The sequence below is a fragment of the Micropterus dolomieu genome, linkage group LG11 (assembly GCF_021292245.1).
Source record: "Micropterus dolomieu isolate WLL.071019.BEF.003 ecotype Adirondacks linkage group LG11, ASM2129224v1, whole genome shotgun sequence".
NCBI lineage: Eukaryota > Metazoa > Chordata > Actinopteri > Centrarchiformes > Centrarchidae > Micropterus > Micropterus dolomieu.
Window position 1 is genome coordinate 1,057,072 of NC_060160.1, and position 25,968 is coordinate 1,083,039.

General features: G+C 44.1%; 1 protein-coding gene across 3 annotated transcripts in view; it reads left to right on the forward strand.

The window, feature by feature from the left end:
* Positions 1-25,968, forward strand: part of LOC123978972 (transcription factor IIIB 90 kDa subunit-like) — a 167,183-nt gene that overhangs the window by 113,527 nt on the left and 27,688 nt on the right. For 2 of the 3 annotated variants that reach the window (XM_046062638.1, XM_046062639.1), the window contains exons 13-16: positions 7,658-7,719; positions 8,047-8,128; positions 8,351-8,406; positions 11,094-11,359. In XM_046062638.1, coding sequence (XP_045918594.1) covers positions 7,658-7,719; positions 8,047-8,128; positions 8,351-8,406; positions 11,094-11,359 — 466 coding nt within the window. Of the gene's footprint in view, positions 1-7,657; positions 7,720-8,046; positions 8,129-8,350; positions 8,407-11,093; positions 11,371-25,968 lie in introns of all 3 variants that reach the window. The other variant, XR_006827108.1, reaches the window with a different exon arrangement.

Below are 25,968 nucleotides of genomic sequence, written 5' to 3' on the forward strand. Positions count from 1 at the left end.
GTTCCAGCTCGTCGGACGGCTTCAGAAGTGTTAGGCTAGTTGTTTCTCTTTCTTTCCAGTTTCTATGCTAAGCTAACCGCCGCACGTCTCCAGCTCCTTAACTAACAGGCAGACGTGAGACCGATATCAGTCTGATCATCTAACCATCGGAAAGACATTGCTTTGAGCTAACTAACAAACTTTTTATAGACCAAAAATGAAAAAAAACTACCTCAGTGGCAGTCTAGAAGTCTTTCCTTAACAAAATGCTCTCATTTACTTTCTTTGTGCTGCAGTAGTTTTAACATTACTTCCAACAGTCACTTTCCCATCTACAAGACTGAATCCTGACAAATTGAAACATCTCCCTTCGTGTCTTCCTCGCTTCCCTGCAGACCTATGATGGGCTCGCGGGGGGGGGGGGGGTTCTGGATCGTGAGAGAGGATCAGGATTGGTGCTGACATCAGGAGAGTCTGGATAATGTGGCTGCCTTTTATTTGAAGTGTGGATGATGGGTGATCCTGCAGCACCGGGGCTACACAGCCTCATTCATCCTCCAGATCACACACTCTTTGTTTTTTTGGGAAGGAGGCGGTGGCGAGCTGGAGTGCGGGGGGGTCCAGCACACTGACGCTTCCTTTTTAATTTAGCCAGCATGACATTTCTCATTTTCATTCCTCCTCTCAGCTCGTCTTTTCTGTCAGTCTTCTCCTCAGAACGAAATGAAATACAGCTCAGGATTATAAGGAGATCAGTGAACTCCTTAAGCCTCCTTTTCCTCCCTCTCTCCCTTCCATCTTTTTGTCTCAACCTTTCTCCCTTGCTCTTCTAGCTTCTTTCTCTCAGTCTCCTCCATTTCTATCCCCCTGTTTTTAACTTTCTCTCCGTCTCCTTTGTCTCGTCTCTCTCTCAGCTGCTGCCTGCTCATTCCTCCATGTCGTCCCTCCTACTGAGTTTCTCCATCAGTCTCTTTGTCTCTCCATCTCCTACCTACCTCATTATTTCTCCCTTAATCTCTCCTGCTCAGCCTCTTTGTCTTTCCCTGCCTACTTTTTCTCATCCTTTCTCTCCTGCTCAGTTGCTGCCATTTTCTCTGCATCTCTTTGGCCTTTTCCTTCTGCTGTTTGCCATTTTTCTTCTTTTCTAAACCAGGTGATACTGTATTTTTCTTACTGTCAACAAATGCCACAAAAAAGACCTTTTCAAAAAAGCCATTTAGTGTCGCACATCGAAAGTGTTGAATTTTGTGTCCAGGAGCCGCACGTATTTTCGGTGTATCCTGATATATCATGTTCCTCTGTGCCATAGCGCTCCACTGCTGTCCAAAGCCTGTTAAATACACATCAGTGAGCTGATTCATGCTGGATCTACCTGAACTCACTAACTTCTGGCTGCTGTCTGGTTAGAGCTGCTGTAAACACATTTCTTTTTACGTTCAGTTATTCACATTGTGTGTTTCCTTGAGGTCCAGTTGTGGAATTCAGCTAAGTACATTTATTCGAGTACAGTACTTACAGACTGTTTTGAGGTACGCCTACTTCTGCTCCACTATGTCAGAGGCAAGTATTGTACTTTTTACTTCACCAAAGTTATTTGACAGCTTTAGTTACTAGTTAGTTTGCAGATTTAGATTCATAATGCAAAATATAAATCTACTGATAAAGTATATTATTGTACAGTAAGCTACCCTGCAGCAAATGAAGTAAGTACATGAGCCCAACATTCACCAGTGATATCGTATACATATTATTCTGAAATAAGCCATTATGCGTAATACTTTAAGTTAGAATGAAGGACGTTTACTTGTCAACGTGTGTTTGGTAGACCTCAAAATTGATCCATCACTTTTGAGGTCTACCAAACACGTTAAATGCAATAAAAACATTACTCTTAATCTGAAACCTGCGTTGTTTCTATCCATGGTTTCTTGCTAGGAGACTCCTTCCTTGTCACTAGTGCGTCACTACATATGAACAACTCCAAGCAAAACTGGGAAACACTCCAGAGGTCACCTTTTTAATGTTCTATCTGCAAGACGATGTCAGTACCATAGACTGAATATAAAAAGACGTAGTCATGGTGACGTCACCCGTTGGTTTGTTGACTTCCGTTTTGAGGCCTCGAGTTTGGCCGATAGGGCGCCGCCATGTCGAGTTTTTACAGCCAACGGCACCTCTCCCCGTGCGCTTACTGGTCCCAGTTTAATCCCCCAGTTAAACTGTTACTCTGATTATATCAATATTTAAAGCTCATCAATCCAATACTTGTGAACTGGCATTGTTTAGGTTGAAGCTTGTGATAAGTAAGGTGTTCTGTGTATTAATATATTTAATCAACATTTGATAACTTTCCAACAACAATTAGGTGACTTCTCAGACAACAGCGGTTTAGTTTCAGCCTGTAGCTGCAGGTTAGGAACATCGGGCTACGTCTGAAAGCTGCAGTGCTTAAGCCTAAACTGAATCTTCATTATTATATTATTTTTAGTTACTTGCAATTTGCAAATGTTAAAAGCTGTTAAAATTTTATTGTTTTTCCTACATAGTCTTCATGTTGTACTCACTAGAGCGTCAAATGTGTATTAATCCACCGCTGAAAGTAGTTCCTAACACATGCCCTGTTAACTCGTATTATAAAAAGTACCAGCGACCAGCTGTTTCAAGATATTAGACTTTTTAAAAGAAAAACATTAGATTTGTAAGATGTGTTTTAAAGTTTAGCTTTTAGTCTTTCCCTGGGATTTGTGGACACTAAGAAATAAACAACTCCAGCCTCATCCTTTAATATCTCTTACTTTGTATGTTTGGCTCAGTCTCACCCACCAGCTCCCACTCCTCCCTCCCCCTCTCGCACTTTTAAACCTCTTATTCCCTCGCTCCCTCGCCACCTTCAAAAGGCCGTCTCTGTCACCTGTTAGCGTTCGTTCCTGCAGGGCACATTTTCTCTTTCTTTGTGCTCTTTGTTTTCTTCTGTGGTACCAGAGAGCGTCTGCAGTGAAGCATCTTATTCTCCTGACCACATCAGACAGCTCTGCCGCCGCCCGGGACACGGCGATGTGTGGGCGACGGGGGAGTAGGGGAGGGTATTTTGGGGGTATTTCTGAAGCAGCAGGGGAGGGGTAGCGGGGTAAATCTGGGGTCAGGTTACCTGTCTGAGAACCAGGAGTTAAGGGCTTGCGGGCACAACAGCGATGCATTCCTCACAGATGGATCAGACTGCTGCTTCGCCGTCTTCCCCTGATTCTTACTCGATTTATCTTCAGGCCGGCAGTGATCGCCAAAATAAAATTGAATTTGGCATCTCCTCAGACTGCTGCCGAACACACCGCTGTTAGCAAATATGAGTATACTCTCTGTGATGCCAGATGACGGAGCTTATGACGAGTGAAGACACTGCTTGGAAAAGTACAAATACAGGTATACAGTCACAAAAGTGAGTACACACCTCACATTTGTGTAAATATCTGATTATATCTTTTCATGTGACAACACTGAAGAAATGACACTTTGCTCCAGTGTAAAGTAGTGAGTGTGCAGCTTGTATAACAGTGTAAATCTGCTGTCCCCTCAAAATAACACATCACACAGCCGTTAATGTCTGAACCGCTGGCAACAAAAGTGAGGACACCCTTAAGAGAAAATGTAATTCTTTCAGTGTTGTCACATGAAAAGAAACAATCAAATATTTACAACAATGTGAGAGGTGTATTCACTTTTGTGAGATACTGAATGTGGCCTGCAGTCACTGAAGCCTGGCAGTGGTGTACTGTGGATGAACTAAACTGGGACATTGAGCTATTTATCCTGAGCGCACTGCAGAGGTTGAAGCTTTTGTCACTTTACTCAACACGCTCTGAAGTTTTTTTTATTCTTTTTAATTATGGAATTAATCTGACATTAATTTTCTTGGTAGGGTTATCGATTTATTTTGTGTTCAAATCCCATATTTTATTCCACCAACAGTCCCCAAACCTTAAACATTTAGATTTTAACATCATAGATGACTGAGAAAAGCAGCAAACCCTCACATTGGAGAAGGTTTACTCATTTGGCAGACACTTTTATCCAAAGTGAATTACATTTGAGAAACATAGAAGCATCAACAAAGCATCAAATACAGCACGAGATCTACAACTGATAATACATACCAGTAAGAGCAGCAATAAATACTAGTAAGAGCTGATGGCACATTTCGCATCAAGGGGATAAATCCTGAGGGAAAGAAGTTAGAGTTTACAAAAAAGTGAAATCAATACAAGATCATTTTAAGGGGATAGAAGAAGTGCATGTTAGAGGTGTTATAAGGCAAAGTGTTCTTGGAAGAGAGGAGCTTCTCGAAGTCCGAGAGGGACGCCCCTGCTCTGATGGCGTCTGGTAGCTCGTTCCACCATCGTGGTGTCACAGATGAGAACAGCCGGGACTGGGATTGCTTTGTGTGAAGGGACGGCAGAGCCAGGCGGCGTTGACTGACAAAATCGATCGCCGATCCACTAAGTGGTTAATCAATTAATGGTTGAAAAACTACACACAACATCGGAGAAACATGGTGAGACACAAACAGGTGAATGACAGTTCTGGGTCAGTGTGGTATCTCTGCATACTTATTATGAAATCGCTCCGAGATGTCGGACTCCACCCCAAGTGGCAAAATCCCCAGATCTGCTAGCTGTAATCCCTTATCCTCTCTCTCTCTCTCCTATTAGCAACAGTGTTCAGAGCTTTCAGGTAGCTGCGCCTCGTTTTTGCTGCTTGACATGAGAAACGCTGTCAGAGGCAGGTTACGTCTGTTAGCACTCGCTAATCAGCGTTCATTCCATGAGGAACGTTAACAACAGGTCAAAATAAATCCACGTGATGCATTCATGTTTTAACTGTGTCCCTAAAACACCTGTGAAGCCTAGAAGCTTGTATTAGGAGAGGGAGGCAGCTGGACAAAAAACAACAGAACTACCTGCAGCATTATTCCCCACATGAGGAATTTGGCTGAACATTGAGTTCAGTAAAAGGAGTTTGGTACCAAAACTGTTAAGATTCATGGCTGATATTATCGTTTAGCCCTCGTCTCTCCCATCGCTGCCTTTCTCCCATTTCCCTCCAGTACTTCCTCTCTTCGTCTCCGTTTGAAATAGAATAACTGACTCTCTCCTTCGGTCGGAGGTGTGTTCCTGGAGGATTTGCTGTTGGAAAGCAGAAGCTCCTTGGCCCAGAAAAAAGATGTTTGGGGAATCCTATCTTTTTGTTCTCCCTGCATTGATATGTAGGCAGAGCTGGTTCTCCTGCCAGGCTGGACAGGAAGCTCAGAAACAAGTTTCTCGCTGTGGACGAGGCGATCAGGGAGGGGATTTCTGTTTCCCTCTTGGATTTTGAAGTTTTGTGAAATCGCTGCAAGACTTGGCCACTTTCTTAAATTAATGAGATGATGTTATCCGGTTCTTTGTATTCAGAGTGACGGACGGCTGCAGCCCCTCACCTGTCACAGATTTACTGTTTTCTTCCTCGTTTCTTCACCTTTTGTCAGGTTTTCATCGAGGATTAGAATTGGTTCCTCAGCCAGGACTAGCCATTCAGGACTGCTCCTCACCTCTTAACAAACAGAAATCATTATCTTCCTGTAGTTTGTGACAAAAGGATAGCTGCTCTGTCCATTCTGTCAAGGTTGACGTCTTTCTTTCTAATCAATCAAAAAGCTTGTTAGTTTAACTGAGCATCATCTTTGAGACATTCGGATCAATCGGTGGTCCAGGATAACCGTGTCCTTATATTCCGAGTACCGACCTTAATGTGTCTGAAGCATCGAGTACTGCAGCAACTCTGTTTTGGCTCTCAGTCCACATGAAACTGATGTCCAGTGTATAAATCTAAAGATTCAGATCGTTTACAGGCACCGATTGCATAAGCTGCCCAGTCACAATCAGGCTGTGTGGGAATATACACAGTGCAGCTGTTGTTGTTGTTAACGTGGGTTTGACGTTATCAGCTCAGCAGCTTGGGAACGAGTGCTGGTTAACGTGTAGTGATTTTGAGAAAATATTTGACTTGTTGTCTTTCAAACTCTGTACTAGATGTTTGCTGTGATGCAGTTCTGAAATGAGGGAGAGGAGGAGAGCTGTTAAGGTGTTTCGCTAGTCTTAGACTTGTTTTCTTACTCTTTGAGTGCACATTACCTAATTTTAACTATAACTTGACTTGGGTTCAAGTCCAGACCAGGATCTTTGTCACAGCTGTCATTAGGACAAAAAAATTACAAAAAGTGAAATAAAATAACTGACTTCCTGCCTCATATTTCTACTTCCTGACAGACTGAGCCAATAAAAGCTTCTGATCCTCAGGTCTGCAGATTCTTCTGCACGCTCACCAAGAACAATTTTATTGGTTTGATCAAATTAGCGAGTGTAGATGTATCAAAGCAGCGCTGAATAATAACGCAGTAATTGCTCCCTCCCTCCTCCCTCTCTGGGGTTGGACTGGTGTTATCAGCTCTTAGTCTCGCTGCCTCTCTGCCTCCCGGAGCTGCCAATCTCTCCCCGGGGCTTGTCTCCATCTTATCTCCCCCTCACACTTCACAGAGAGGAAGCTCTTAGAGGGCTGGGCCCGACAGATAGCGACTGACCTGTCTCTTCCCTCTGGAGCGGCTTCTTTTTTAAGCAAGCTGCAATCTGCGAACTGAACTCAAATGGCTGCCTAGATTATTCCCCCCCCCCCCCCCCTTACCTCTTCAGCTGAGGGAGAACACACCCTCTCCTGTCTGATGGTGGGTGTTCTCTTCTTCCTCATTTCTTCGCTCCCTGCCTGTGCACCTGGGAAAGCTGCCTGTGGACTCAGGTGGCTCGTCTTTGAAGCTGCCGCCCTGTTGGGAGTTTGAACTTGAGGAAGGAGGGCCCCTGTGAACGTGTCAAAGGCAGAGAGCTGACAGAAGTTAAACGACTCCCATAAACCCGTCGCTTGCTACCTCTAAAACGTTTCTTTCCAACTTTCCTCCTTTGATTGACTGTCTGATGTCTGCAGGCAGCCAGAGAAGAGTTGCACTTTGTTCCAAAGCAGCTAATCAAGGCGGAGGATCTTTGGAGTGAAAGCTGTTGAATTTCTATTGATGGTTTCCTTCTACTGTCAGGGCCTGCACCCACTCCCTCCTTTTTTGTTTCCTTTTATCAAAGTCAATCAGAGAGTCTTTGAACTTTTCTCTTCACCAAGGGATTTCAAATACCTCTCTTATCAACACATTAGCATGTCTGTTGTTTCACGCTAGCAATCAGCTCCATCGCGAAGGAAACACTGGTGAAAGCGGGAGAGCGCTTCTCGGACGTTGCAGCATAAAAAATGCAAATTGCCGTTTCAGCGTCTGTTTCAAAATAAAGCGTGCTGCAATCTAGAAAGCGTATCGTAATTGAAAAGAGTGTGTTAAGGTAGATCCGCTTAAAACGCGAGTTAAGCCTATTAACGTCTTATCAGAAGTCACAGTGCATTTTATTTTGCTGATTAACCCCCGATGGAAGATGCTCCGCTGCACTTCCACAAGGGAGAGATGCAGCAGGATGTTGGAGGTGTGTGTGCTACAGTGTTTATTCCTGGCCAGCTGTTGTTTCCCGTTTTTACCCCTCTGGGATGTGGACGCTGCCGTGAAAGTGTGCGTTACAGCAAATTTTCTGTGTGTCCACTCCGATTTTTGTCTCTGTGACAGATGGTGCTGCTGACGGTGGGGAGCTGGACCTGAGTGGGATAGATGACCGTGAGATAGAGCTGGTATGTACCTGCTGATTAATGAGACGCTACAGTCACTGTAGGTAGAAAAAAAAGTACCTTTTTACTGCTGAACTGAATGCCCTTTCCTGAAGGTGCTTTAATTAATAATTGGTTCAAAACAGAATATTTAACACATTAAATGCATAAAGCTAACCCGATACAGCTCAATCATAGACTACTCAAAGGTCGTATTTGTTGCAGGACTGTTGTATTTGATTGCATTGTGGTGCAGGTATATGCAGTGGAAAGATTAAGAGATAAAACATTTAGCAAGACACGAGACTATTGATGCACAAAATGTACAATCATTGTTCTCCCCCTCTGCAGTATCTGCTGAGCGACAAAGAAATCAAAGTCAAGACGGCGCTGTGGATGGCAGAAAACTCAGACTACCTCAAAGAGCAGAAAGGTACTTTCAGGATGGAACGTGATTTCTGTGCTGGTTGTGTTTTAAAGGCAGAATTTAACTTTTACTTGTCTGCAGGAAAATGTACCTTCCACTCAGAGTTAAACCTCCAGCTGAACCTACCGAGTTTAGCTTGTGGCCTGCGGGGGGGTTTCCCACTGTGTCAAACTGAGGTTGTTATCTCTGAGTTTGTATGTTCAGACTGTTTCTTGTTTGTGCTTTCAGAAAAAGAAGCAAAGATAGCGAAGGAGAAGGAGCTCGGGATCTACAAAGAAAGGAAGGTAACAGCATGCAGCCTTCAAAACATTTGAGATCAGGGTGGGCGGGTTGTCTCAGCTCGACACGGACAGGAAGTTGTTCGGAGGCAGTTTGGTGGTCAGACGCTCAGAGATGGCCTCACAGTGGAAAAGTCTCGCAGTCATTTAGACGGTTGATCAGTCAGACGGATAATAACGTCACCCAGTTAGGAGACAGTTTGATTGGACAGCAACAATATCTACTGGCAGACTTTGCGTCAAAATATTGTATTTGACTCAAATATAAACAGATTTGCGGAGCACAACTTTGTTTGTCTTCGTCTCTGCTCTGTTTTCTTTATCTGGTCTCTCTCTTGACGGTGTCCCGACACCCAGGTTGGGATCACTGGTCAACACTTCACTCCGGTCGTATTTATAAAGGGTCAGTTCATAACAGAAGTTATCTCGTTGCACTTTTGATATAGAGCAGGTCCGTACTCTTACTGCACTATTATTTACAGAGACCCAACAATTCCCACCATGAGCAAACACTTGGCAACAGTGGCAAGCACCTCAAAGCCCCTACAAGGTGGCCCGTAATGAGATGTTTTCATATTCAGCTTAAGATAACATTTGACTTTACTGTGTGAGCTGCCCCGTGTCCTACCATCGCATCTTTTGTCAGATTATGCCAGTCTGCTCTTCGCTGTTGGTCATTCAGGCTGTAGTCCATTCAGAAAGAAAGCTACTAGACCTTAACTAAAGATTACTGTGTTTTAGGGCCGGACGATAAAACAATAACAATAATTATCACGATATATTTTTTAACAAATATTCAATAAATATTAAATGTTTGATCTTTTTCACTTAAATCATACACGAATTATAAAAAAAAAAAGCTATTTCTTAATTTCACTTGTGCATATTTGTTGACATCATAATTGTTTTGAATGTTCTGCCTCAGATTTGTGAAGTGATCCACTGTTTGGCATCAAGTGTTGACCATGAAGAAACGTTTAAAGCACAACTAACCATCAGGTTTCTTCACCTTCCACTTAGGATGCAGAAATCAGCCTCGAAACTCAAAAGAAATAACGATTTGATACTTATTGTGATGATTATCAAACGATGTTTCAAATGATTATCATGAAACTTTTTATCATAACATTTTTGGCCATATCGTCCAGCCCTACTCGACTTTTTTATTCCTTTATTTATTTTTTTTTAAATACAACCTCAGTAAAAAAAAAAAAAAAAAAGTTAAACATGCCCATAACAAGGTGATTTCTTCATATTGCATGCAAATACAGTGATATAAACTAGAGAAACAAATGCTCCAACTTGTGAAGCTGGAACCAGAGATTAGTTTGATGCTTTTTTCGCCATGTTGTCATATAGTTTTCCATCAGTATTCTGATTGGTTAATTGGCTGTCAGGAGGACAGTTGGTCAGACAGACATTTATATTTTCAGTTAAACACAGAAATGGACAGATTGCGCGTCAGAGTGACACTGAGAGACGGATGATCAGACAGACTAAACACAGACAGGCAGGCGGTAGGTCCTCTGAAACTGCTTCCCTCTCATATCCCATTACTGGTCTTGGCACAGAGCAGACCCCTTTGTTAGACCCAACATCTGTTCACTGGTTTTAACTAGCTGGATTAACTGCAATGGAACGGAGATTTAATGAGACGTGCGTCCTCCTGACAGCACTGATCCAAATGAGTCCATTTCACTGACAAATGAGTGAAAAGATAAATAAAACGGAGGACGTTCTCGTTATTTCTCTGCATGACAAAGTGAGCATCCTTTTGTAGTTTCTAACCCTGAACATCCTGAGTTGATGAGCTGCTGTTGTTGGGGGTCAGTTTACTGTCATCTGAGGGAGAGGAATTTAACTTTAATTGCCTGAAATCAATCTGTGAAGAAACTTCAGAGATTTTAAGATCATGTCGACTGTGGCATGAAACGTGTTTTAAAAGTTTGTTTTCAGTAAAAAGAAACTTGGCTGATCTGTAGCGTTAGGAGGAAGGTCAGGGTGGGTGTGGAATAACTGAAACTGACTGATAACCCCAATCTGGGGGCTTAATTGAGATCCATTTCTGCCATCCATATTTTTTTTTAGAGGGCACGTTGTTCCCATCTGGGACCTAACTGGTCTAATAGGAAGACAAAATATTTCCAGATAACATTTAACCCTCGTCTGCTGAGCAGAATTGGAGTAATTTTAATAAAGTTAGATTGACTACAAGGTCTTAATCGTGACCGGTTTAAATGAGGCGTTGCACTGAGGGTTTGGTGTCGGGTTGATTGTTAATCAGAGAAATAATCTTGCAACAAAAAGCTTCATTATGGAAGAGAAGTTGTTCCCGAGCGAACAGCTGATGGGAGTCAATGAACAAACTGGTAATTGTAGTATTTGTACCCCACGCCAGCGACATGACGGTGTCAGCCTGCTGGTCGGTCCAGACAGAAATATCTTATACTCCTCTAACTTTTAATCTAGCGCCATCATCAGGTCAAAATTATTATTAGTGTCCAATACCTGCAAAATAAATTATTCCCGTCATTAGCAAATGTTATCTGTCTTGTTCAGAAGCCTAAAAAAAGTTCATGCCCCCCGTTAGCTAAGTGGACCGCTAACTGAGCTAACGGCCGCTAGTTACTGATGTTACCCGGGTTCTTTTTGTTACAACAGCTGACGTGTGCTTTGTTTTTAAATCCCGACAGCCTAGAGGACCCAGGAAGAAGCTTCCCCTGATCCACGCCAGCACCGCAGACGAGGCCATCGGGAAGATGCTGGAGCACAAGAAGATCTCCTCAAAGATCAACTACGACATCCTGAAGGACCTCAACATCAAGTCCGGCGCCAGCCCAGCTCGCAAGGCCGAGTCCCCGAAGAAGGAGCCGATTGCCGCCAAACTGACCGGACGTAACCGCCAACCTGCTCGATCTTCAATCAGCCTCAGCACGCCGCTCAGCACCCTGGGAAAAAGGTCGGTAGAAGGCAAGTTTTCTGATGAGGGGATTGTATTTTTGGTTTATTTTGGGATAAACCACTTAGTGGTACAGTTCAGTTCTGACCAACAGACACAGCCGTCATCTTTCTCACTCTTAGAGGTTCCAGAAGTCCTTGTTGGACAAAGAGGTTGAAGCAGGATTTGGGGAAAGTGGGGACGCTGCAAGAAAATCACAACACTTTGACGGGTGACGGTGTGGATGTGTGCTGATGGTGTCAGTGTTTACGTATTGTTCAAAGCACCGTCAGCCTCTTATTGAGCGCACTAGAATATAACATGCAATATAATTAGTGCTGATGGGTCGGTCCATTGAGTAATTAGCTGATGACAGAAAGCGGTTTTGAGAATCGATTGTTTCCCATTCAACAAAGATAAAAGCATTAAAAAAAAGTTTCAGCTGTCTGTTTGATGCCCTTTGGGTTTTGGGCTATTGGTTGAACAAAACAAGCTGTTTTTGACATTTTCTATACAAAATGATTGATTAAATTAATCGTTCGTTGCACCTCTGAACATAATATACATCCGCTGCAGGAAATTACGACCGTCTGCTGGAAGTTTTTTTTGACTTTAGCTAATATAACTGCCTTATCAATCAATCAGGTAATGTTGACATGACATGAAGTTCAGATTAAAAAAAACTGAAATTAAAGAGAAAAAGTTTTAAAACTGGATCATATCTATTCTTAAAGGGGAAAGCTAGCAGTGTAGACACAAGTCTGATATACACTCAGTGGCCACTTTATTAGGTACACCTGTGCAATCTGATGCAGTCCAATACATGCGTCTATCTTTTTTAGTTTATCTTTGTGCTTGTATAACTTTGTCATGATTCATGATCAAACTCAACCCGTCCGTTTTAGACGTCCCACTGCTGCCTCGTTTCGTACAACTGTTTTCACATAAATATGCCGTCGTACTTCCCAACACCTGGAAACTGTAAAATCTGTGGAATTCCCCTTTAACAACAAAACCGTCCTCCCTCTGTACATCTTTTTTTTTTTTTTTTTTTTTTGAGCGTTAGATCTGACGTCCGTCTGCACCACGCTGTGAGCACATTAAACAGCTCTGATGTACGTTGAGAAAACATGACCTTAAAGGCAGCAGCTGCTGTGGTTTCGCATTATGTCGTCTTAAAAGAGGTTCTTTTTCCAAAAATACAGTCTGGATGGTGAATTAATGAATGATTTCAGCCACTGCACAAACATTCTGCTGCCCGTCATCCATAATACTTCTGAGTTTATAGATAATTACTGCGAACCCTCCTCTTGTTAACTTTATTACCTGTAATGTCGACCACACCAGTACACCGCCAATCAACAACACCTAAAGTACATAAATCCATATTTAATTATGTCTGGGTCTGCTCGGTCCCTCTCACCACGAAATAATCCTCAGAGCAAACAGCAGATGCTCGACTGAATACAGACGAGATGGATGGAGAGTGTTTACTCGTGTCTGATGCAACACCAGCCGCTGGGGTCACACCCACCCGTTACTTATTTTTATTTTGTCTTCCACGTGACTGTGGCTTCACTCCAGAAGGATGAGGCGGCACTTCTCCCGTCGCCCAGAGTAATCACCTGCGACAGCAGGACAGATGCGGGCCTTTCCTTTTTTTTTTCCTCGAGAGATGCATCTTCTCTGCCAGGATTTGTCTCTGGCTGCCGCCCCCCCCACCTCCCCTCTCCCCGACTTGCATTCACAGGACTGATCCACACCGAGCCTTTCAGACTAATTTAATGGGTTTTCTGCTCAGAGGTTTTCTTCACTTTGTTTGGTGTTGGGGGAAATTGGATTCCTATGGCTCTGTTTTTCAACCCTTTCCAGTTAATGGTGGTTTTAGGTGCCATCTTGGAGCTTTACAGGAGTCCTATAGAGGCAGAATGCCTGTGGTTAGTCATTGGGTTGTAGTTTGCTAGGCCTTCGTAAACCCTGTCCTGAGCTACCCAGACCCTCCGAGGAGTTTAAAAGTCTGCTTTGTTCTGTGCAGGTGTTCGTCTTTTTAGCGCCGGTTGCTCTTCAAGTCAAATGAAATGTATTTCTAAAGTGCAAAATGGCTGCGTCACCCTGCTCTTCAGAGCGACGGGAGATGTAAACGCAGACAAAAAAACAAGAACAAACACGTTACAGACTCTTGAGAATCGAGGCCAAAGCCTTTTGTGTGGAAAACAGGTCATGGAAACAAATATGAAACATGGAGCCTTTTCTCAAACTCAGCTGTTGTCAGACTGTGCTAATGATAATTTATGCTGCATTTAGGTGGCTGTGGCTCACAGAGCAGAGTACGTCCTTCATTGTCCTTGACTCTGAGTGTGTGTGTGTGTGTGTGTGTGTGTGTGTGTGTGTGTGTGGGTCAGTTTATTTTGTAATCATGTTTCCCATATAGGCATTTTTCATTATTTTACTGCAGCCAGCCCCTACTCACTGGAGGGGCATGTTATTACAGACAACTGAAAACCAGAAAGAGAAACAGAAAATAAAAAAACTGATTCAGAAAAAACAACAAAAAACCTTGAAAGAAGGAAAATAAAGGAGAAATAACTGAAACAGACAATAACCCTGAAAACAGCCCCCTGACAGTAAATGGGTGCATTTAATTGCATTTTTACCAAAAGCGCTTTACATTTCTTGTCTCCTATTTGCCCACTGCTGCCGCGCAGGTGTCGGGAGAAGCTTTCTCATTCCTTATCTTGTCCAAGGACACCTGGACATGTGGACAGGAGGAGCCGGGGATCGAACTGCCGACCCGCTTTCCCCCCTGAGCCGCAGCAGAGAACAAAACAAACCACATCAACACACTCCTACACTGACAAGATGATTGATGACACAAATTATGACACATTATAGCACTTCCCGTTCAGAGTGTGGTAATGTGATGCTTTATTGATCGTCGCGGGGGAAACTGCATTTGTGTTTGCGCCCCCTCCACAAGGAGGCCAGAGGTCAGCGTCAGCACGGTGAAGCTGGCGGTGAGACGGCGTCCTGCTCGAGGACACTTCAGAAGAGTAGATGGATTAATCTGCATCCTCCTGCTAAAGTGTTTAATTTTTCCTCCGTACAACGTTCAAGGACAGACTGAAGAACGTGGATGACAAAATGAAAACCTTTTTTTTTTTTTTTTTTTTTTTTTGGTGCGGATTCTCGGTGTTAAATACAGTGATGTGCTTGATCATTGTGAGTCTGCAAATTTAATCATTTAGAGATCACTGGCTCATTGTGGGTGACGGTTCTGCCGTGTTTTCTGTTTAACTGGTCCCAATTTTCCCCCTAAACTGCATCAATAAATGACAAGTTTGAGTGGAGGCACAGGAAGAAGAGGGGTGCAGGATGTAAATAAACCCAACATGAGTGAAATGTGGTGAAAGGAAAAGCTTTTCAAGAACAACAGACATGTCAGAGTTATGCCAACCCAGTGATGGTGAGGAAGAAGTCGTCGTTTGTTCTTAGGAAACGTAATGTACCGCCATAAAACGCTGTGCAGTCTGTGAAGCCACCTACGTTACTCTGCAAGCGAAAGTAACAACAAATTTGTCCAACCACCTTTAAACGTCAGCAAATATTAATATAATGAAGATCTCAAGATCATAAAATCCTCACTGCCCAGCCACACATGCGTTCATCCATGGCAGGATCTTTAAAGTGGCCTTTCTAGCATAGACCGTATAAAAGAAGTGGAATTCACCTGTCGGTTTGTGGACATGTTGAAGCCTCGAGTTTCTTCGTTTTTAGGAACCAGACGTTCCAAGCTAGCTCGCTGATGTTAACTGGTAATTTAGGCTAGTGAAAAGCAGGCTTAAAACTAAAATGTACTTACAGAGAAAATGAACAGCCGACACCTTCAGTCACAAGGACCAAAATTAAATTTACGTTACATTTATTCATTTAGCTGACGCTTTTTCAACTGCTGTATATGTCAGAGGTCGCACGCCTCTGGAGCAACGAGGGGTTAAGTGTCTTGCTCAGGGACACATTGGTGTCTCACAGTGGATTCAAACCCGGGTCTCTCACACCAAAGGCTTGTGTCATATCCACTGCGCCATCACAACTTTTAACTTTCGTGAACTGAAAACGCAGTGGGACAGGGTCGGAGCTCTGAGATGATCACAGCTCGTTAAATAAGCTTTTTCAAAGGCGCTGGGTGCAGTGGATAAAAGTCGCCCCTGTCCTGCACCTAGCCCCGCCCCCTAAAGCCTCCCCTGCTTCCTGGTCTCTGTTCCTCTAAATGGGACCATAATTTACTAAATGAACATCATGCTGTGTTGAAGAAGACTTGAAACTAGCGACTGAGACCATAAACTCATCAGGAAAGTGTTTACTGAGGGAATAAATCAGCTGACAAGTAGAAACATTTTCTCATAGACTTCTATACAATCACACTTGTTTCTGCAGCCGGTGGAGTCGCCCCCTGCTGGCTGCTGGAGAGAACGTAGGTTTGAGGCTCTTCAGCGCTGGCTTTGTTTTTCAGACCTGGAGTTTGTTGCTTGCTTTCTAGTAACTAAATGTCCCCTTAACACAGACACTGATGGCAGCGGCCGCCATACAAGGTGACAACTGCTCATCAGACCGACCACCTACCTTCTGATTAGTGAATGACCAGTGTGACTCCTGAAAACCTGCAGAGAATTATCGGCTGAATCTGCTCGGATTTGAGCTGTATAGTGAGATTCAGCCCCTAGTTTATTTGTCTGGCTCCTACTTTACTGTTCTGATCTACTTTCATCACGTTGTTTTCAGCGTTGTTTGTATTTTAGTTGTCCTAAAGTCAGACAGGTGGACAAGCTAAACAAATCAAAAGTAAAATGTGTTTATCAACCACAGAAGTTTGCAGCCATCATTACACCAACGCAGCAACAACAGCGGACTACAACAGAGCAGAGAGGCTGCTGGATTTGAGCCGCTCCACTTGGCTAATGGCTGCTGCCAGAATGGCAGATCTCTTCCTTGGAAAGCCGACATGCTCCGTGAATGAAAGCCCGACTCCAGTTTCATGTTTTGGCTCTGATCTCTTTGAAGAGGGGCTTCACTGGCACAAGCCCTGTCTGGAGTTTTTAAGAATGGACGCTCTTTCCTGAAGCGTTCGACCTGTTTTGAATTTTTAAAATCCATTCTAGCCTCGTCATTGAATCATTCATGGGCATTGCTGTCGTGAATCATTCATTCCACACTTTCTTTCATTTCCTGAATGGAAACTTGCTCCATCCATTTATCCAGAAACCGCTGAACTCTGCACTGTGTCGCGTTGAATGCACAACAATGTTCTCAACCCCTGCGGTTTCCACGTTTTCAGTGGCTCTACCCACAAGCCATTAGGAACAAGAAAATGCCCCGCGGCAACAACGTGGTGATAATGTCCCATTCTCTCATGGCATGTCAGACGTAGCACTGGAATGAAAAAAATCTGAAGAAAGACAAAAACGATCTCAAACAGCGACCGTTGGGCGCAGAATGGTCTCTTTCAGGCCGGCGGTGGAGGAGCAGACCGTTGCTTCGGCCCCTGAAAAGGTTGTTGTGCTGGTTATTGAAAAAGGGAGAGGCATGGTGTCAGGGAGACCTATGAAAGTGCAGGAGAAGGCCAGCTGACAGTGCAGCCATTGTGCCTTGTTTCGAGGCCTCGCTGAGGGGCTACACTGAGGCATTGTGCTGCTCCGGCCTCCCCTCCCTCCCTCTCCCGGTTCCTCCTCCAGGCTCCTGGCTGCACCCGATGCTCCGCTCGAGAGTTTGCTCTTGTAGATGTGGGCTCTCTGGAGTTTTTCTCTTGTTCTCTTCCACTTTTCCCTCCGTCTGTTGCTCTTTATATTTTCTGTCTCTCTGTGCGGGACATTGGCAGACATTCATCGACAGATCTTGTTTGGCACTTGAACTACCCAAAGTTCAGAGAGAAATGTAAGGTTTGCATTAATATCCAGAAATGATTGAAGCTGCCTGGATTCATTTTGTTGCATGATGTTGGCTGTATATTTATTGTTTGCTGTGTTTCCATTTTGGCACCTTTCTGCTGTCAGTTTGTTTTATATTAGCTTTTTATTTTATGGAACTCAGACAGAAATACAAATCAAATTCAGTTCATATGTACAGCATACAGTCATGCTGATGACCAGCGGTGTATCATTCCTCGTTAGGTGTGCTCGACCTGCAGTACCTGCATGCACAGAATCTCTCAGGCCCAGATCCAGTGTCCCCCCTTACAGACTCTCAGACCTTTACAGATGGTCTGCAGGGGCTCCCGACTTTCCAACGGACTCTCTGTAAGTCTGCACTTCTGCAGAATCTATGGCGTCAGAGGGGCTAACAGTCAGATTGTAATAAGATGCTGCAAATCGTAATCTTGACTGCTGAAGAGGTAATGATTCTGAAAATCCACTGAAAACGAATTAATTTTAAAAGAATTAATTTACAGCATTAATGCAGTTCATCGTGTTTCTGCAGAGTTTACGGTCCGTGTTGCTCACGTTACTTTGTCCACCATCTTCCTCTTTCCTGGCAAACTGCAATTCATGTGTTAGTAGCACAGCGACTTTAATCCGTTAACGGTCATCAAGTCTGTTGTTCTTAGTGGTTCCGTGCTCTTTACGGCACATCTGGTTATGGTGTGAGCTTCAGGTGATCAGCTGTTAGCCTAAGAACAGTCCCATCTTGCTCCCATAATCTCTTCTTCTCTGGAAAAAGTGCCCCCTCCCTCGCCATCTCCACCTTTGCCTTCACCTTCCTCTTTCAGTGTCTACTTTTTGCTTTCATGTTCTTTCCCCTCCATTTCCCCTCACTTTATTTCCCATCTTATTTTTCTCTCTCTCCTGCTGTTTGTTTCCTCCCTCTTTGTATCCCTCTCCCCCCGCCTGTCCTCTATTCTCTCGCCTCCTTTTCTAATCCTCGCCGTGTCTCGCGGTTAAAAGCCCTCAGCGGCGGCTACAGGCCTGTTGTATCACTCGGCACCATCGGGTCTGCTCTTGCCCTGGGCAACTCGCTAACGAGTTCTTTGCCTTTCTTGTGCTCGCCCTCTGTCGTTTTCCCCCGTTTGTCTCTTTCATCTCTTCTCTTGATCTCTCCACTGAAGTGTTTTACAAAACATGGTGTAAACTTGCCTCACTCCACTCAGACGAGTTTGATGGCGGTGGCTTGAAAACGAGCAGAAGAACTGGTGTGAGGACGGCGGCTGGGTTTGATGAGACCACTTGGAGCAAACAGAAAGGATGAAAGTTGTAGCTGGTACATCTTGTTGGGTTCGGCTGACATCTCACTCTGCTTGTTGTTGTTTTTTTTCTTTGCAGATTACATGAACCCAAGGCTTGACAGACGTTTGGCTTCTTTCTGGTAAAAGTGCTTCAGTCAGCGTTATTGGTCCCTGGGCCGGACTTAATACATAGATGAACATGTTGTCGGGGGTCATTTACAAGCATCTAGATGAGCTGTTTACTGTAGCAAGAATATTTCTCTTCTGTTTGAGGACTGGAAGACAGCAGCTCTGCGGTGGCAGGCCTCTCTCCTCTTGGCGTCTGTCCTTCTGTTATCTTGTTTTTGTCTCTTTACCCCATTTCACCTTCAGCCTTCCCTCCCTTCCTCCCACTGCTTTTTTTCATCTTCCACTCTGTATTCCTGCTAACTCGGCCCTTCAGGGACCTCGGAGCCCTGCTGTACTCGCTGTACTGGACAGTCTTTGGGTTCAGACGTCCCATGCACTCATTCACTTCTGCTTTCTTTCTTTTTCTACCCCCCTCCTTCTGCGTCTCCACCCTCCACCCCCTCCAGCCAGCTGCCAAACAGACCCTCCCTGTTCCCTCCATCCCTACTGGACGATGGAAAAGCAGTCTTCCAGAAATAGCCCAGATAATTGCCCTCCAGTGATATTTTTTCCTCCCCTCTCTTTTGTTTTGTGCTTCTCTTCTCCTTCATTCAAAGCTTTTTTTTTTTTTTTTCCCTTCTTTTTTTAGAGAACTTGTCTGATTCCAGAGCTTTTTGGGGGGGAAAGAAAAGGGAGAAAAAGAGAATTCCTCTCTGCATTTTTTCCCCTCAGAGGCACTGGAGTCAGGGCAACCACTCTGGTGTGTGTTGGTTTTCCAGAAATGTAAATCGGACGCACAGACTGAGCCAGCGCTGAGGACAAAAAACGTAGAACTCAGCAGTTTTCGGGCCAGATCTTGCCGCGGCCACCGCTTCTCCGAGGCGGTGCCAGAGGTTGGGGGGGGGGGGGGGGGGATGGGGGGGGGGGGGGGGGGGATACTTCCCATTTTGTTTTTTCAGCCTGTCAGAGCAGGTGTCATGAGAAAGTCAGAAAGTCACTCGTGTGTTTAAAAAACTTTACAGAAGCAGGAAAAACTGAGTGAGCGAGAGCAGCTCAGTTAAATCCGCAGCGGAGGGGAAAGTGGGGGGTCGGACTCCGCAGTGTGGATCATATTTTCCTGCCCGGCACACTCGATCGAAGAGGATGTTTTTCCTTGTTATGTGACCAGCTGTGTAAGGGGAGGGTGTATAATTAGTCTGTGGTTTGCAGCCCCTCCCTGTAAGCCTCTGATCCTCTGCAGACTGTAACCAATGAGCCGTTGGCGGGTGGTGGAGGTTAGCAGGCAGACAGACAGACGGACAGAGAGGGTCGTGGGCGCTGCCAGGCCCAAACCCCACCCGACCTCCACCATCCGCCCCACGCACTCGCTGCGACTCTCCAGCAGCCACGTGACCTGCCACACACTGCTGACGAGATTATAAAGCTCGTTTCTGCAAAACGTGAGCTTTTCAGGAATTAATGGCCAGTTGTTGGATGTAAAAGCTGCAATTTTGAGACTAAATGAGTTTTAGAAAAGGTTTTACAACATCTAGGTAATAATATTCATCTAGCATGTAGTAAAAGTTATTTGTAAAACATCTTTACCAAAAGTAGCATTACCACAGTGTAAAAATACTCAGTTGCAATTAAATTCCTAATTTAAACATTTGTAGTGGAAGTAATAGAAGCTAAATTTAAGTTGAGTATTAAAAGTACTTTTTGTGCCCTTTTCAGAGTGATGTATTGTAAAAGTATAAAGTACAGTTTAAATAAAATCTCATTTAATTTAAATGAGGGTATAAAACTCAAAATGTCAGAGGAAACAAAAGCATTAATTGATAATTGTTAATATCCAACAAAGTAACTTAAAGTATGGTAGAAAGGTCACGAAGAGCAACAGAGGAAGCCAGGATGGTCAGATACACTGAGTATATACTGTATACAGAGTAGACAGAAGTATCAGCAGTACAATCGTGAAGAAACAGTTTGGGTGTACAACGCAACAGCGGCGGCACTTGTTGACTTACACCGCGCCAGGGCGGTTTGTTACTGCGTCGACTGGAGCAAACGCTGTGACGTGTGCCCGCGTGGCCAATAGGAACAGGGCATCCAGCCAAGCACGGAGAGCAAAATGAAGCAAGAGTTGATATTGGGCGTTTCGTGTTCAGACAGAGACATATTTCCATTCATGTAGGCATGTCAGGTGTGTGTGTGTAAGTCGGGTAGCTTTTTGTAGTTTGGCAGTATTGTTGTGTAAAATGGACACAGGCGGCATCACTATTTTTGCCTCCACTGCTTCATTGAAAAGAAACTCCGTTGTTATCAGAAATGCAATGATTTAAATCCACTCGGGACTTTTTATATATTGAACTGCACTGGCTTCTTTGCAGAGGACAGATACATATTTGTTGTTGACCGAAAGCTGACAAATGACTAGACGTTCAGACACTAGAAGGTTTAAAAACTCCATTAAAGGCCGTTACTGGTACTCAGCTGTTTGCGTTGAGTTAATATGCAGTCATTGCAGAGGAATGGTTTCAAAAGAACTTCTAAAATATCAGACTGGAAAATGTGTTCGCCTGGAGAGCACGTGCAGCTGACCTGTGTCCTGAATCCTTTTCAGGTGATGTCCTAGAAACTAGCATTTACTTGTTGCTGTGTTCCTCATATAGGAAGTTATAGAGGAGTTAGGAGTTATAAGGCATGTGATTTTTCAGATTAATCTAGAGTTCTGGCTTTCAGTGAGGCCACGACGTGCTCGTCCGCACTTTGACAGTCCTTGCCAGAGGCCGATCGGACGGCTCCACTGCTGGTCGCATGTTAAATCGAGCACATTTATATTTACCTCTTCAGCCTCAACGCTCATCCAGAGAGAGGTTCACATATTTAATCCCCCCCCCCACCCTCCTCGGACCAACCCATTTCTCATGAAGCGCTGAGAAATGAGAGCATCTCTTTGAGTGTGGACATCCGGCTCCGCTCGCAGCAGCGACTGCAGCTTTCTCTCCGAAAGCCTTTTCCATCCAAACAGCTTTCAACGGCCAAACCTTTGTTCTCCGGAGCGCCGCGCACTGTAACTAATGGGACAGCCAGGCCTGGAATTTCGAGGGGAACTCTAAAACTGGGCCATTTGGAAAACATCCCAGTTTTTATCCACGGCTTAGCCACAGCCCAGCCAGCAACTGAAAATGTTGACACTAAAGGAGTTGATACTATTGTGGTAGTTCGTGGCCTCACAGAGCTGCAGCGTGGCTTAGCAGCTGAAGACTTTCCCCCTGGAGCCTCAAGAAGGGACGCCTGAACACTGAAATACATCGAGATACTCCCCTTATTGTCCCTTTATTATCTTCACTCTCAAGTTGGTCTCCACTCTCTTTAAACCCAAGATGATGCATTAGTTTCATTTTTAAATTTTATTCCCCTTCCCCGCTAAGTTTTACTGACACCATCCCCCCCAGCTTTTGCCAGTTGTCAGCCAGTGGCTAAACGGCCTCCCTCAATCGCCTTTTCAGCTCAGGCTTAGTCTCATTGGCAGTAAGCTGATTAGGAACGAGCCGCTAAGCCCGGCAGAGACTGATAGCCTAACAGAGAGAGTTGCGGCACAGTGGATGAGTGAAGGAAGTGAGGAGAGGGGAGGAGGGTGAGACAGACGAGAGGCAGAAAGCTAGTGAAAGGATAGAAAGTGAGACAGACAGGAGGGAGGCTGAGATTAATAGATGGGTGATTTGACGTCTCTGAGATAAAATATGATGGTTGTTGCAGGAAAGGGCAGGTTATAGCTGAGAGTAAGCGGCAGAGAGGGTGAGGGAGCGGCTGGATCTGTCCTAGGTTGACCCCGTGTAGAGGCAGGACGATGGGCCAACAGAGTCGTGAGCCGTGAAGTGTTGCAGAAGCGAGCGTGGCTGAAGGGCAAGAGAGGCAAAGAAGAGATAAAGTTAACGCATGTACTTTTGTTGTCATCATGGATGAGCAACTGAGAGAGGCAGAGGGATGTTGGAGAAGAATTGTATTTGCATGTTGTAGTTAAAAGAAGCTGAATGGAAGTAAAAGGAGTGAAGATGTCCTGTGAACGGAACAAACAGAGGACGCAGATCTGCACCTTCACCTAATCTGCCGGAGAGCTGCCTGGAAGAAAAACCACATTTAACTCCTCATCTCAGGCGCCTCCTGTCTCGCTGCAGTTTAATACACTTCCATTTACTCTAATGTGGATTTACAGTTCTGCATTAAGGTGTCAGACTACTCCTTCGCTGACATGCAGCTCTTTAAATGCGTAATTACACGCCAGCGCTGTACTGTGATCGGTCAGCTCGGTTCCTGATGCTGCTAAAGATTATTGATAGCAAAGTTTTCACTCGAGCAAGTTATATATAGACGTGCCCACTGCGGCATCGTACTGTATAAAGTAATGACGTTTCTTTTATTCCTCCATCTGTGCATCAGCGTGTGCTCAGAGTGACTGTTGGTGCATCTGGAAACACGTTAATCAGACGCAGAGGACGGTGAAGGAGAGCGAGGACAGCGTCACCTTGATGTGTCTTTTTTATAATGAAGGTGAACGAAGGAAACAGACTGACGGTTCGGTGCCATTTACACCATTAACTTCCACCACATAGCGAACTAGTTTTTTCAAAACGGTACTGATGTGTTCTAGATATTTGATTCTTATTCACTCCTGTAGGATTTTATAATCACAAGCAGAACCATCTGCAGTGGGCACTTGATGTTGGTTGTGATGTATGACACAACTCTTTGTCGGTCTGTTCATTGATTTATTTATTTATTTATTTTTTTTAAGTTGTACAGAAATGAGTCGAAACCAATGGCTGCATGAAGTCATGAAAAATGCATCTGCATGCAGAAGAGTAACAAAGTCGGTTCATTATTGGTCCCAGGTGGGCGATTTGTGCCGCAGCAAGCGTAAAAAGCACACAACAATGCACATGTAAATAACTACCATTCTGCACATCATCTCTATTATTATTCCATAGCCTGTATATCTTGTTTTGTTCATATTTTATCCAGGTTTGTTTATTGCTGCACACCAAGTCACTAAAGCAAATTCCTTGTATGTGTAAAAACTGCTCGCTGATTCTGACAAAGTATCGAAACGTGCAGCGGCTCGCCTGAACACGTGCACAGGTTGGCTTACACCAGTGCACATAGCTCATCTGAAGCAGGCTCTAAGTGCCCACCGGAGCCGCTCAGGGGCCATAGATGGCATCAAGCACACTGACACTAACAACAGCGTCCCCTTACAACATAACCATTCAATGTAATATACATCACCCTTAACAAAACATTACACATGTGTAACTCTCAGAGCAACGCTACAGATATGATGTACTGCACCTCAGGACGAAAATAATAAAACCATTATTGACTATATCGTCGCCATGATCATCTCCACCATCCCCTTTCCCACCCAGCATCCTCATCACCGAGGTAATGGCAGCAGTTAGCTCCTCCCGCTTTTAGCATTCAAGGCTTGAATGGAGACGCGTATGAAGATATTCAAATGATTCTGCTTGTTACTTGTTGCTACACGATACTTCTGCTGCATTACATCCCAGAGGCAAGTACTGTACTTTTTACTCCTGTGCATTTATTTGATAACTATTGGATGTTCAGAATAATACAAAATAAAATGAACAAGTAGATGATGATGTAAAACTATTTATCTCTGAGGGGAAATTCAAAAAGTATCATATAATTCATTGTCTAATATTAAATGGGGCGTTTAAATAAAGTGTTACCCAAAAAGGGACGACATTAAATGAACTTAAGTAAATGTAACGTTTTAAAAAAAACCCAACATATTAGTAAAAAGTTGTTGGAATCGCACTCGTCCATCAGATAGTGATCCATTAAAGCTCTGAGAGGGACTCGAGCTTTGAAGAGGCGCAGGAGGTAAAAGAGGGAGACGAGGAGCTTTTTATAGAAACTTAAGAGGGGAGAGGGCAGTCAGAAAAAAGGAATGGTGTCGGAAGAAAAGAGAAAGCCCGTGACCTCCTTTATGGAGGTGAAGGAGGCAGGAAGACGGAGCGATTCAGTCTAACAGACCATCAGAAGAACAGAAGGTCAACATGTGAGGAGGGCAAACGGAGAGGAAGCTGAGACCTTTTCAGAGACTCGGCAGGATAAATACAAGCTGAAACACAAAAAGGAAGGTTGCTGATGATGTAGCTCGTACTCCTCCATCTGTGGACCAACCAGACCGGTAACATCTCCTCACAGTTTATATAAATCTTGAGGAATAATCGGTTCCCAAACCTCTACACGGCCGCTTTGTTAACAGACTTTAACATCATCATGTTGTCCTTGCATGGTAGACATGGCAGCTACAAACCTAAAAGAATCTAAGAGGAACGTGTGCTTGCACTTGTTCGGTAACAGCATGTGCTGCATTGTGTTCCAGCTAAACCTCATTCAGTGTGTCATTGAAATAAATCAGGAGGCTTCGTTTTGTCACACAGCGCTAATGCTGGTCTGAACGAGGACATCTCAGCAGGACGCAGGATGGGAAATTTAATAATTATAATAATCGTTATAGAGCACTTTTAAAACCGGCATTACAAAGTGCTTTATAAGAATCAAATACAATTCCAACCAGTTAAAACACAAAGGCAGGTAAAGGAAAACATAAAAGCAATTTCCAAAATTATACTTCAAATAAAAACATGTAAAATCAGGGAAGGCTCTCTGTTAGATGTTTTAACATGGGATTTAAAAGCATGGAGACAGAGTAGAGGGTGATATGGGAGTGGATTTCCACCCCTGACCCATCGCAATCCCAGAAAAATGACACCTGTCACATCCTGTTCCAGATAAACAAATTAATATTCATATTAGAACTCCATCTATGATTTTCCGCCTGCCCCCGTTTACTTGTTACAGTTAAAATGACGGCCTGTAAGATTTCAGGTCTGCCTGACTTTTTAAAGAGCAGGAGCAGCTGTGGAGGAGAGGTGGTGTTTGAGAAACACAAGACGAGAGAAGCTTTAAAAAGGTTAAAGGTCAGAGCTGCAGCGCTGTAGCGGACGGAAAATCTCCTGTCTCCTTAAGAGCAGATGAGAACAAACCCGGGAGGAGGAGGAGAAGTGATTCAGCAGAAGAGGAGGATGAAACACTGCTTGAGGTTCCTGTTGATGTTCCAGTCAAACACTTCTGTCCTTTCCTGCAGACAGACGGGACCTCGTCTTATCAGGTCACTGGAATCAAACCTCTACCAGAGCCATGCTTTTCTCATCCATATACACTAGTTTAGTGTATTTTCTGAAACCCAGTCCAATCAATTTAAACACTAGCGGCGCCGTGCAGCGCTGTTTTT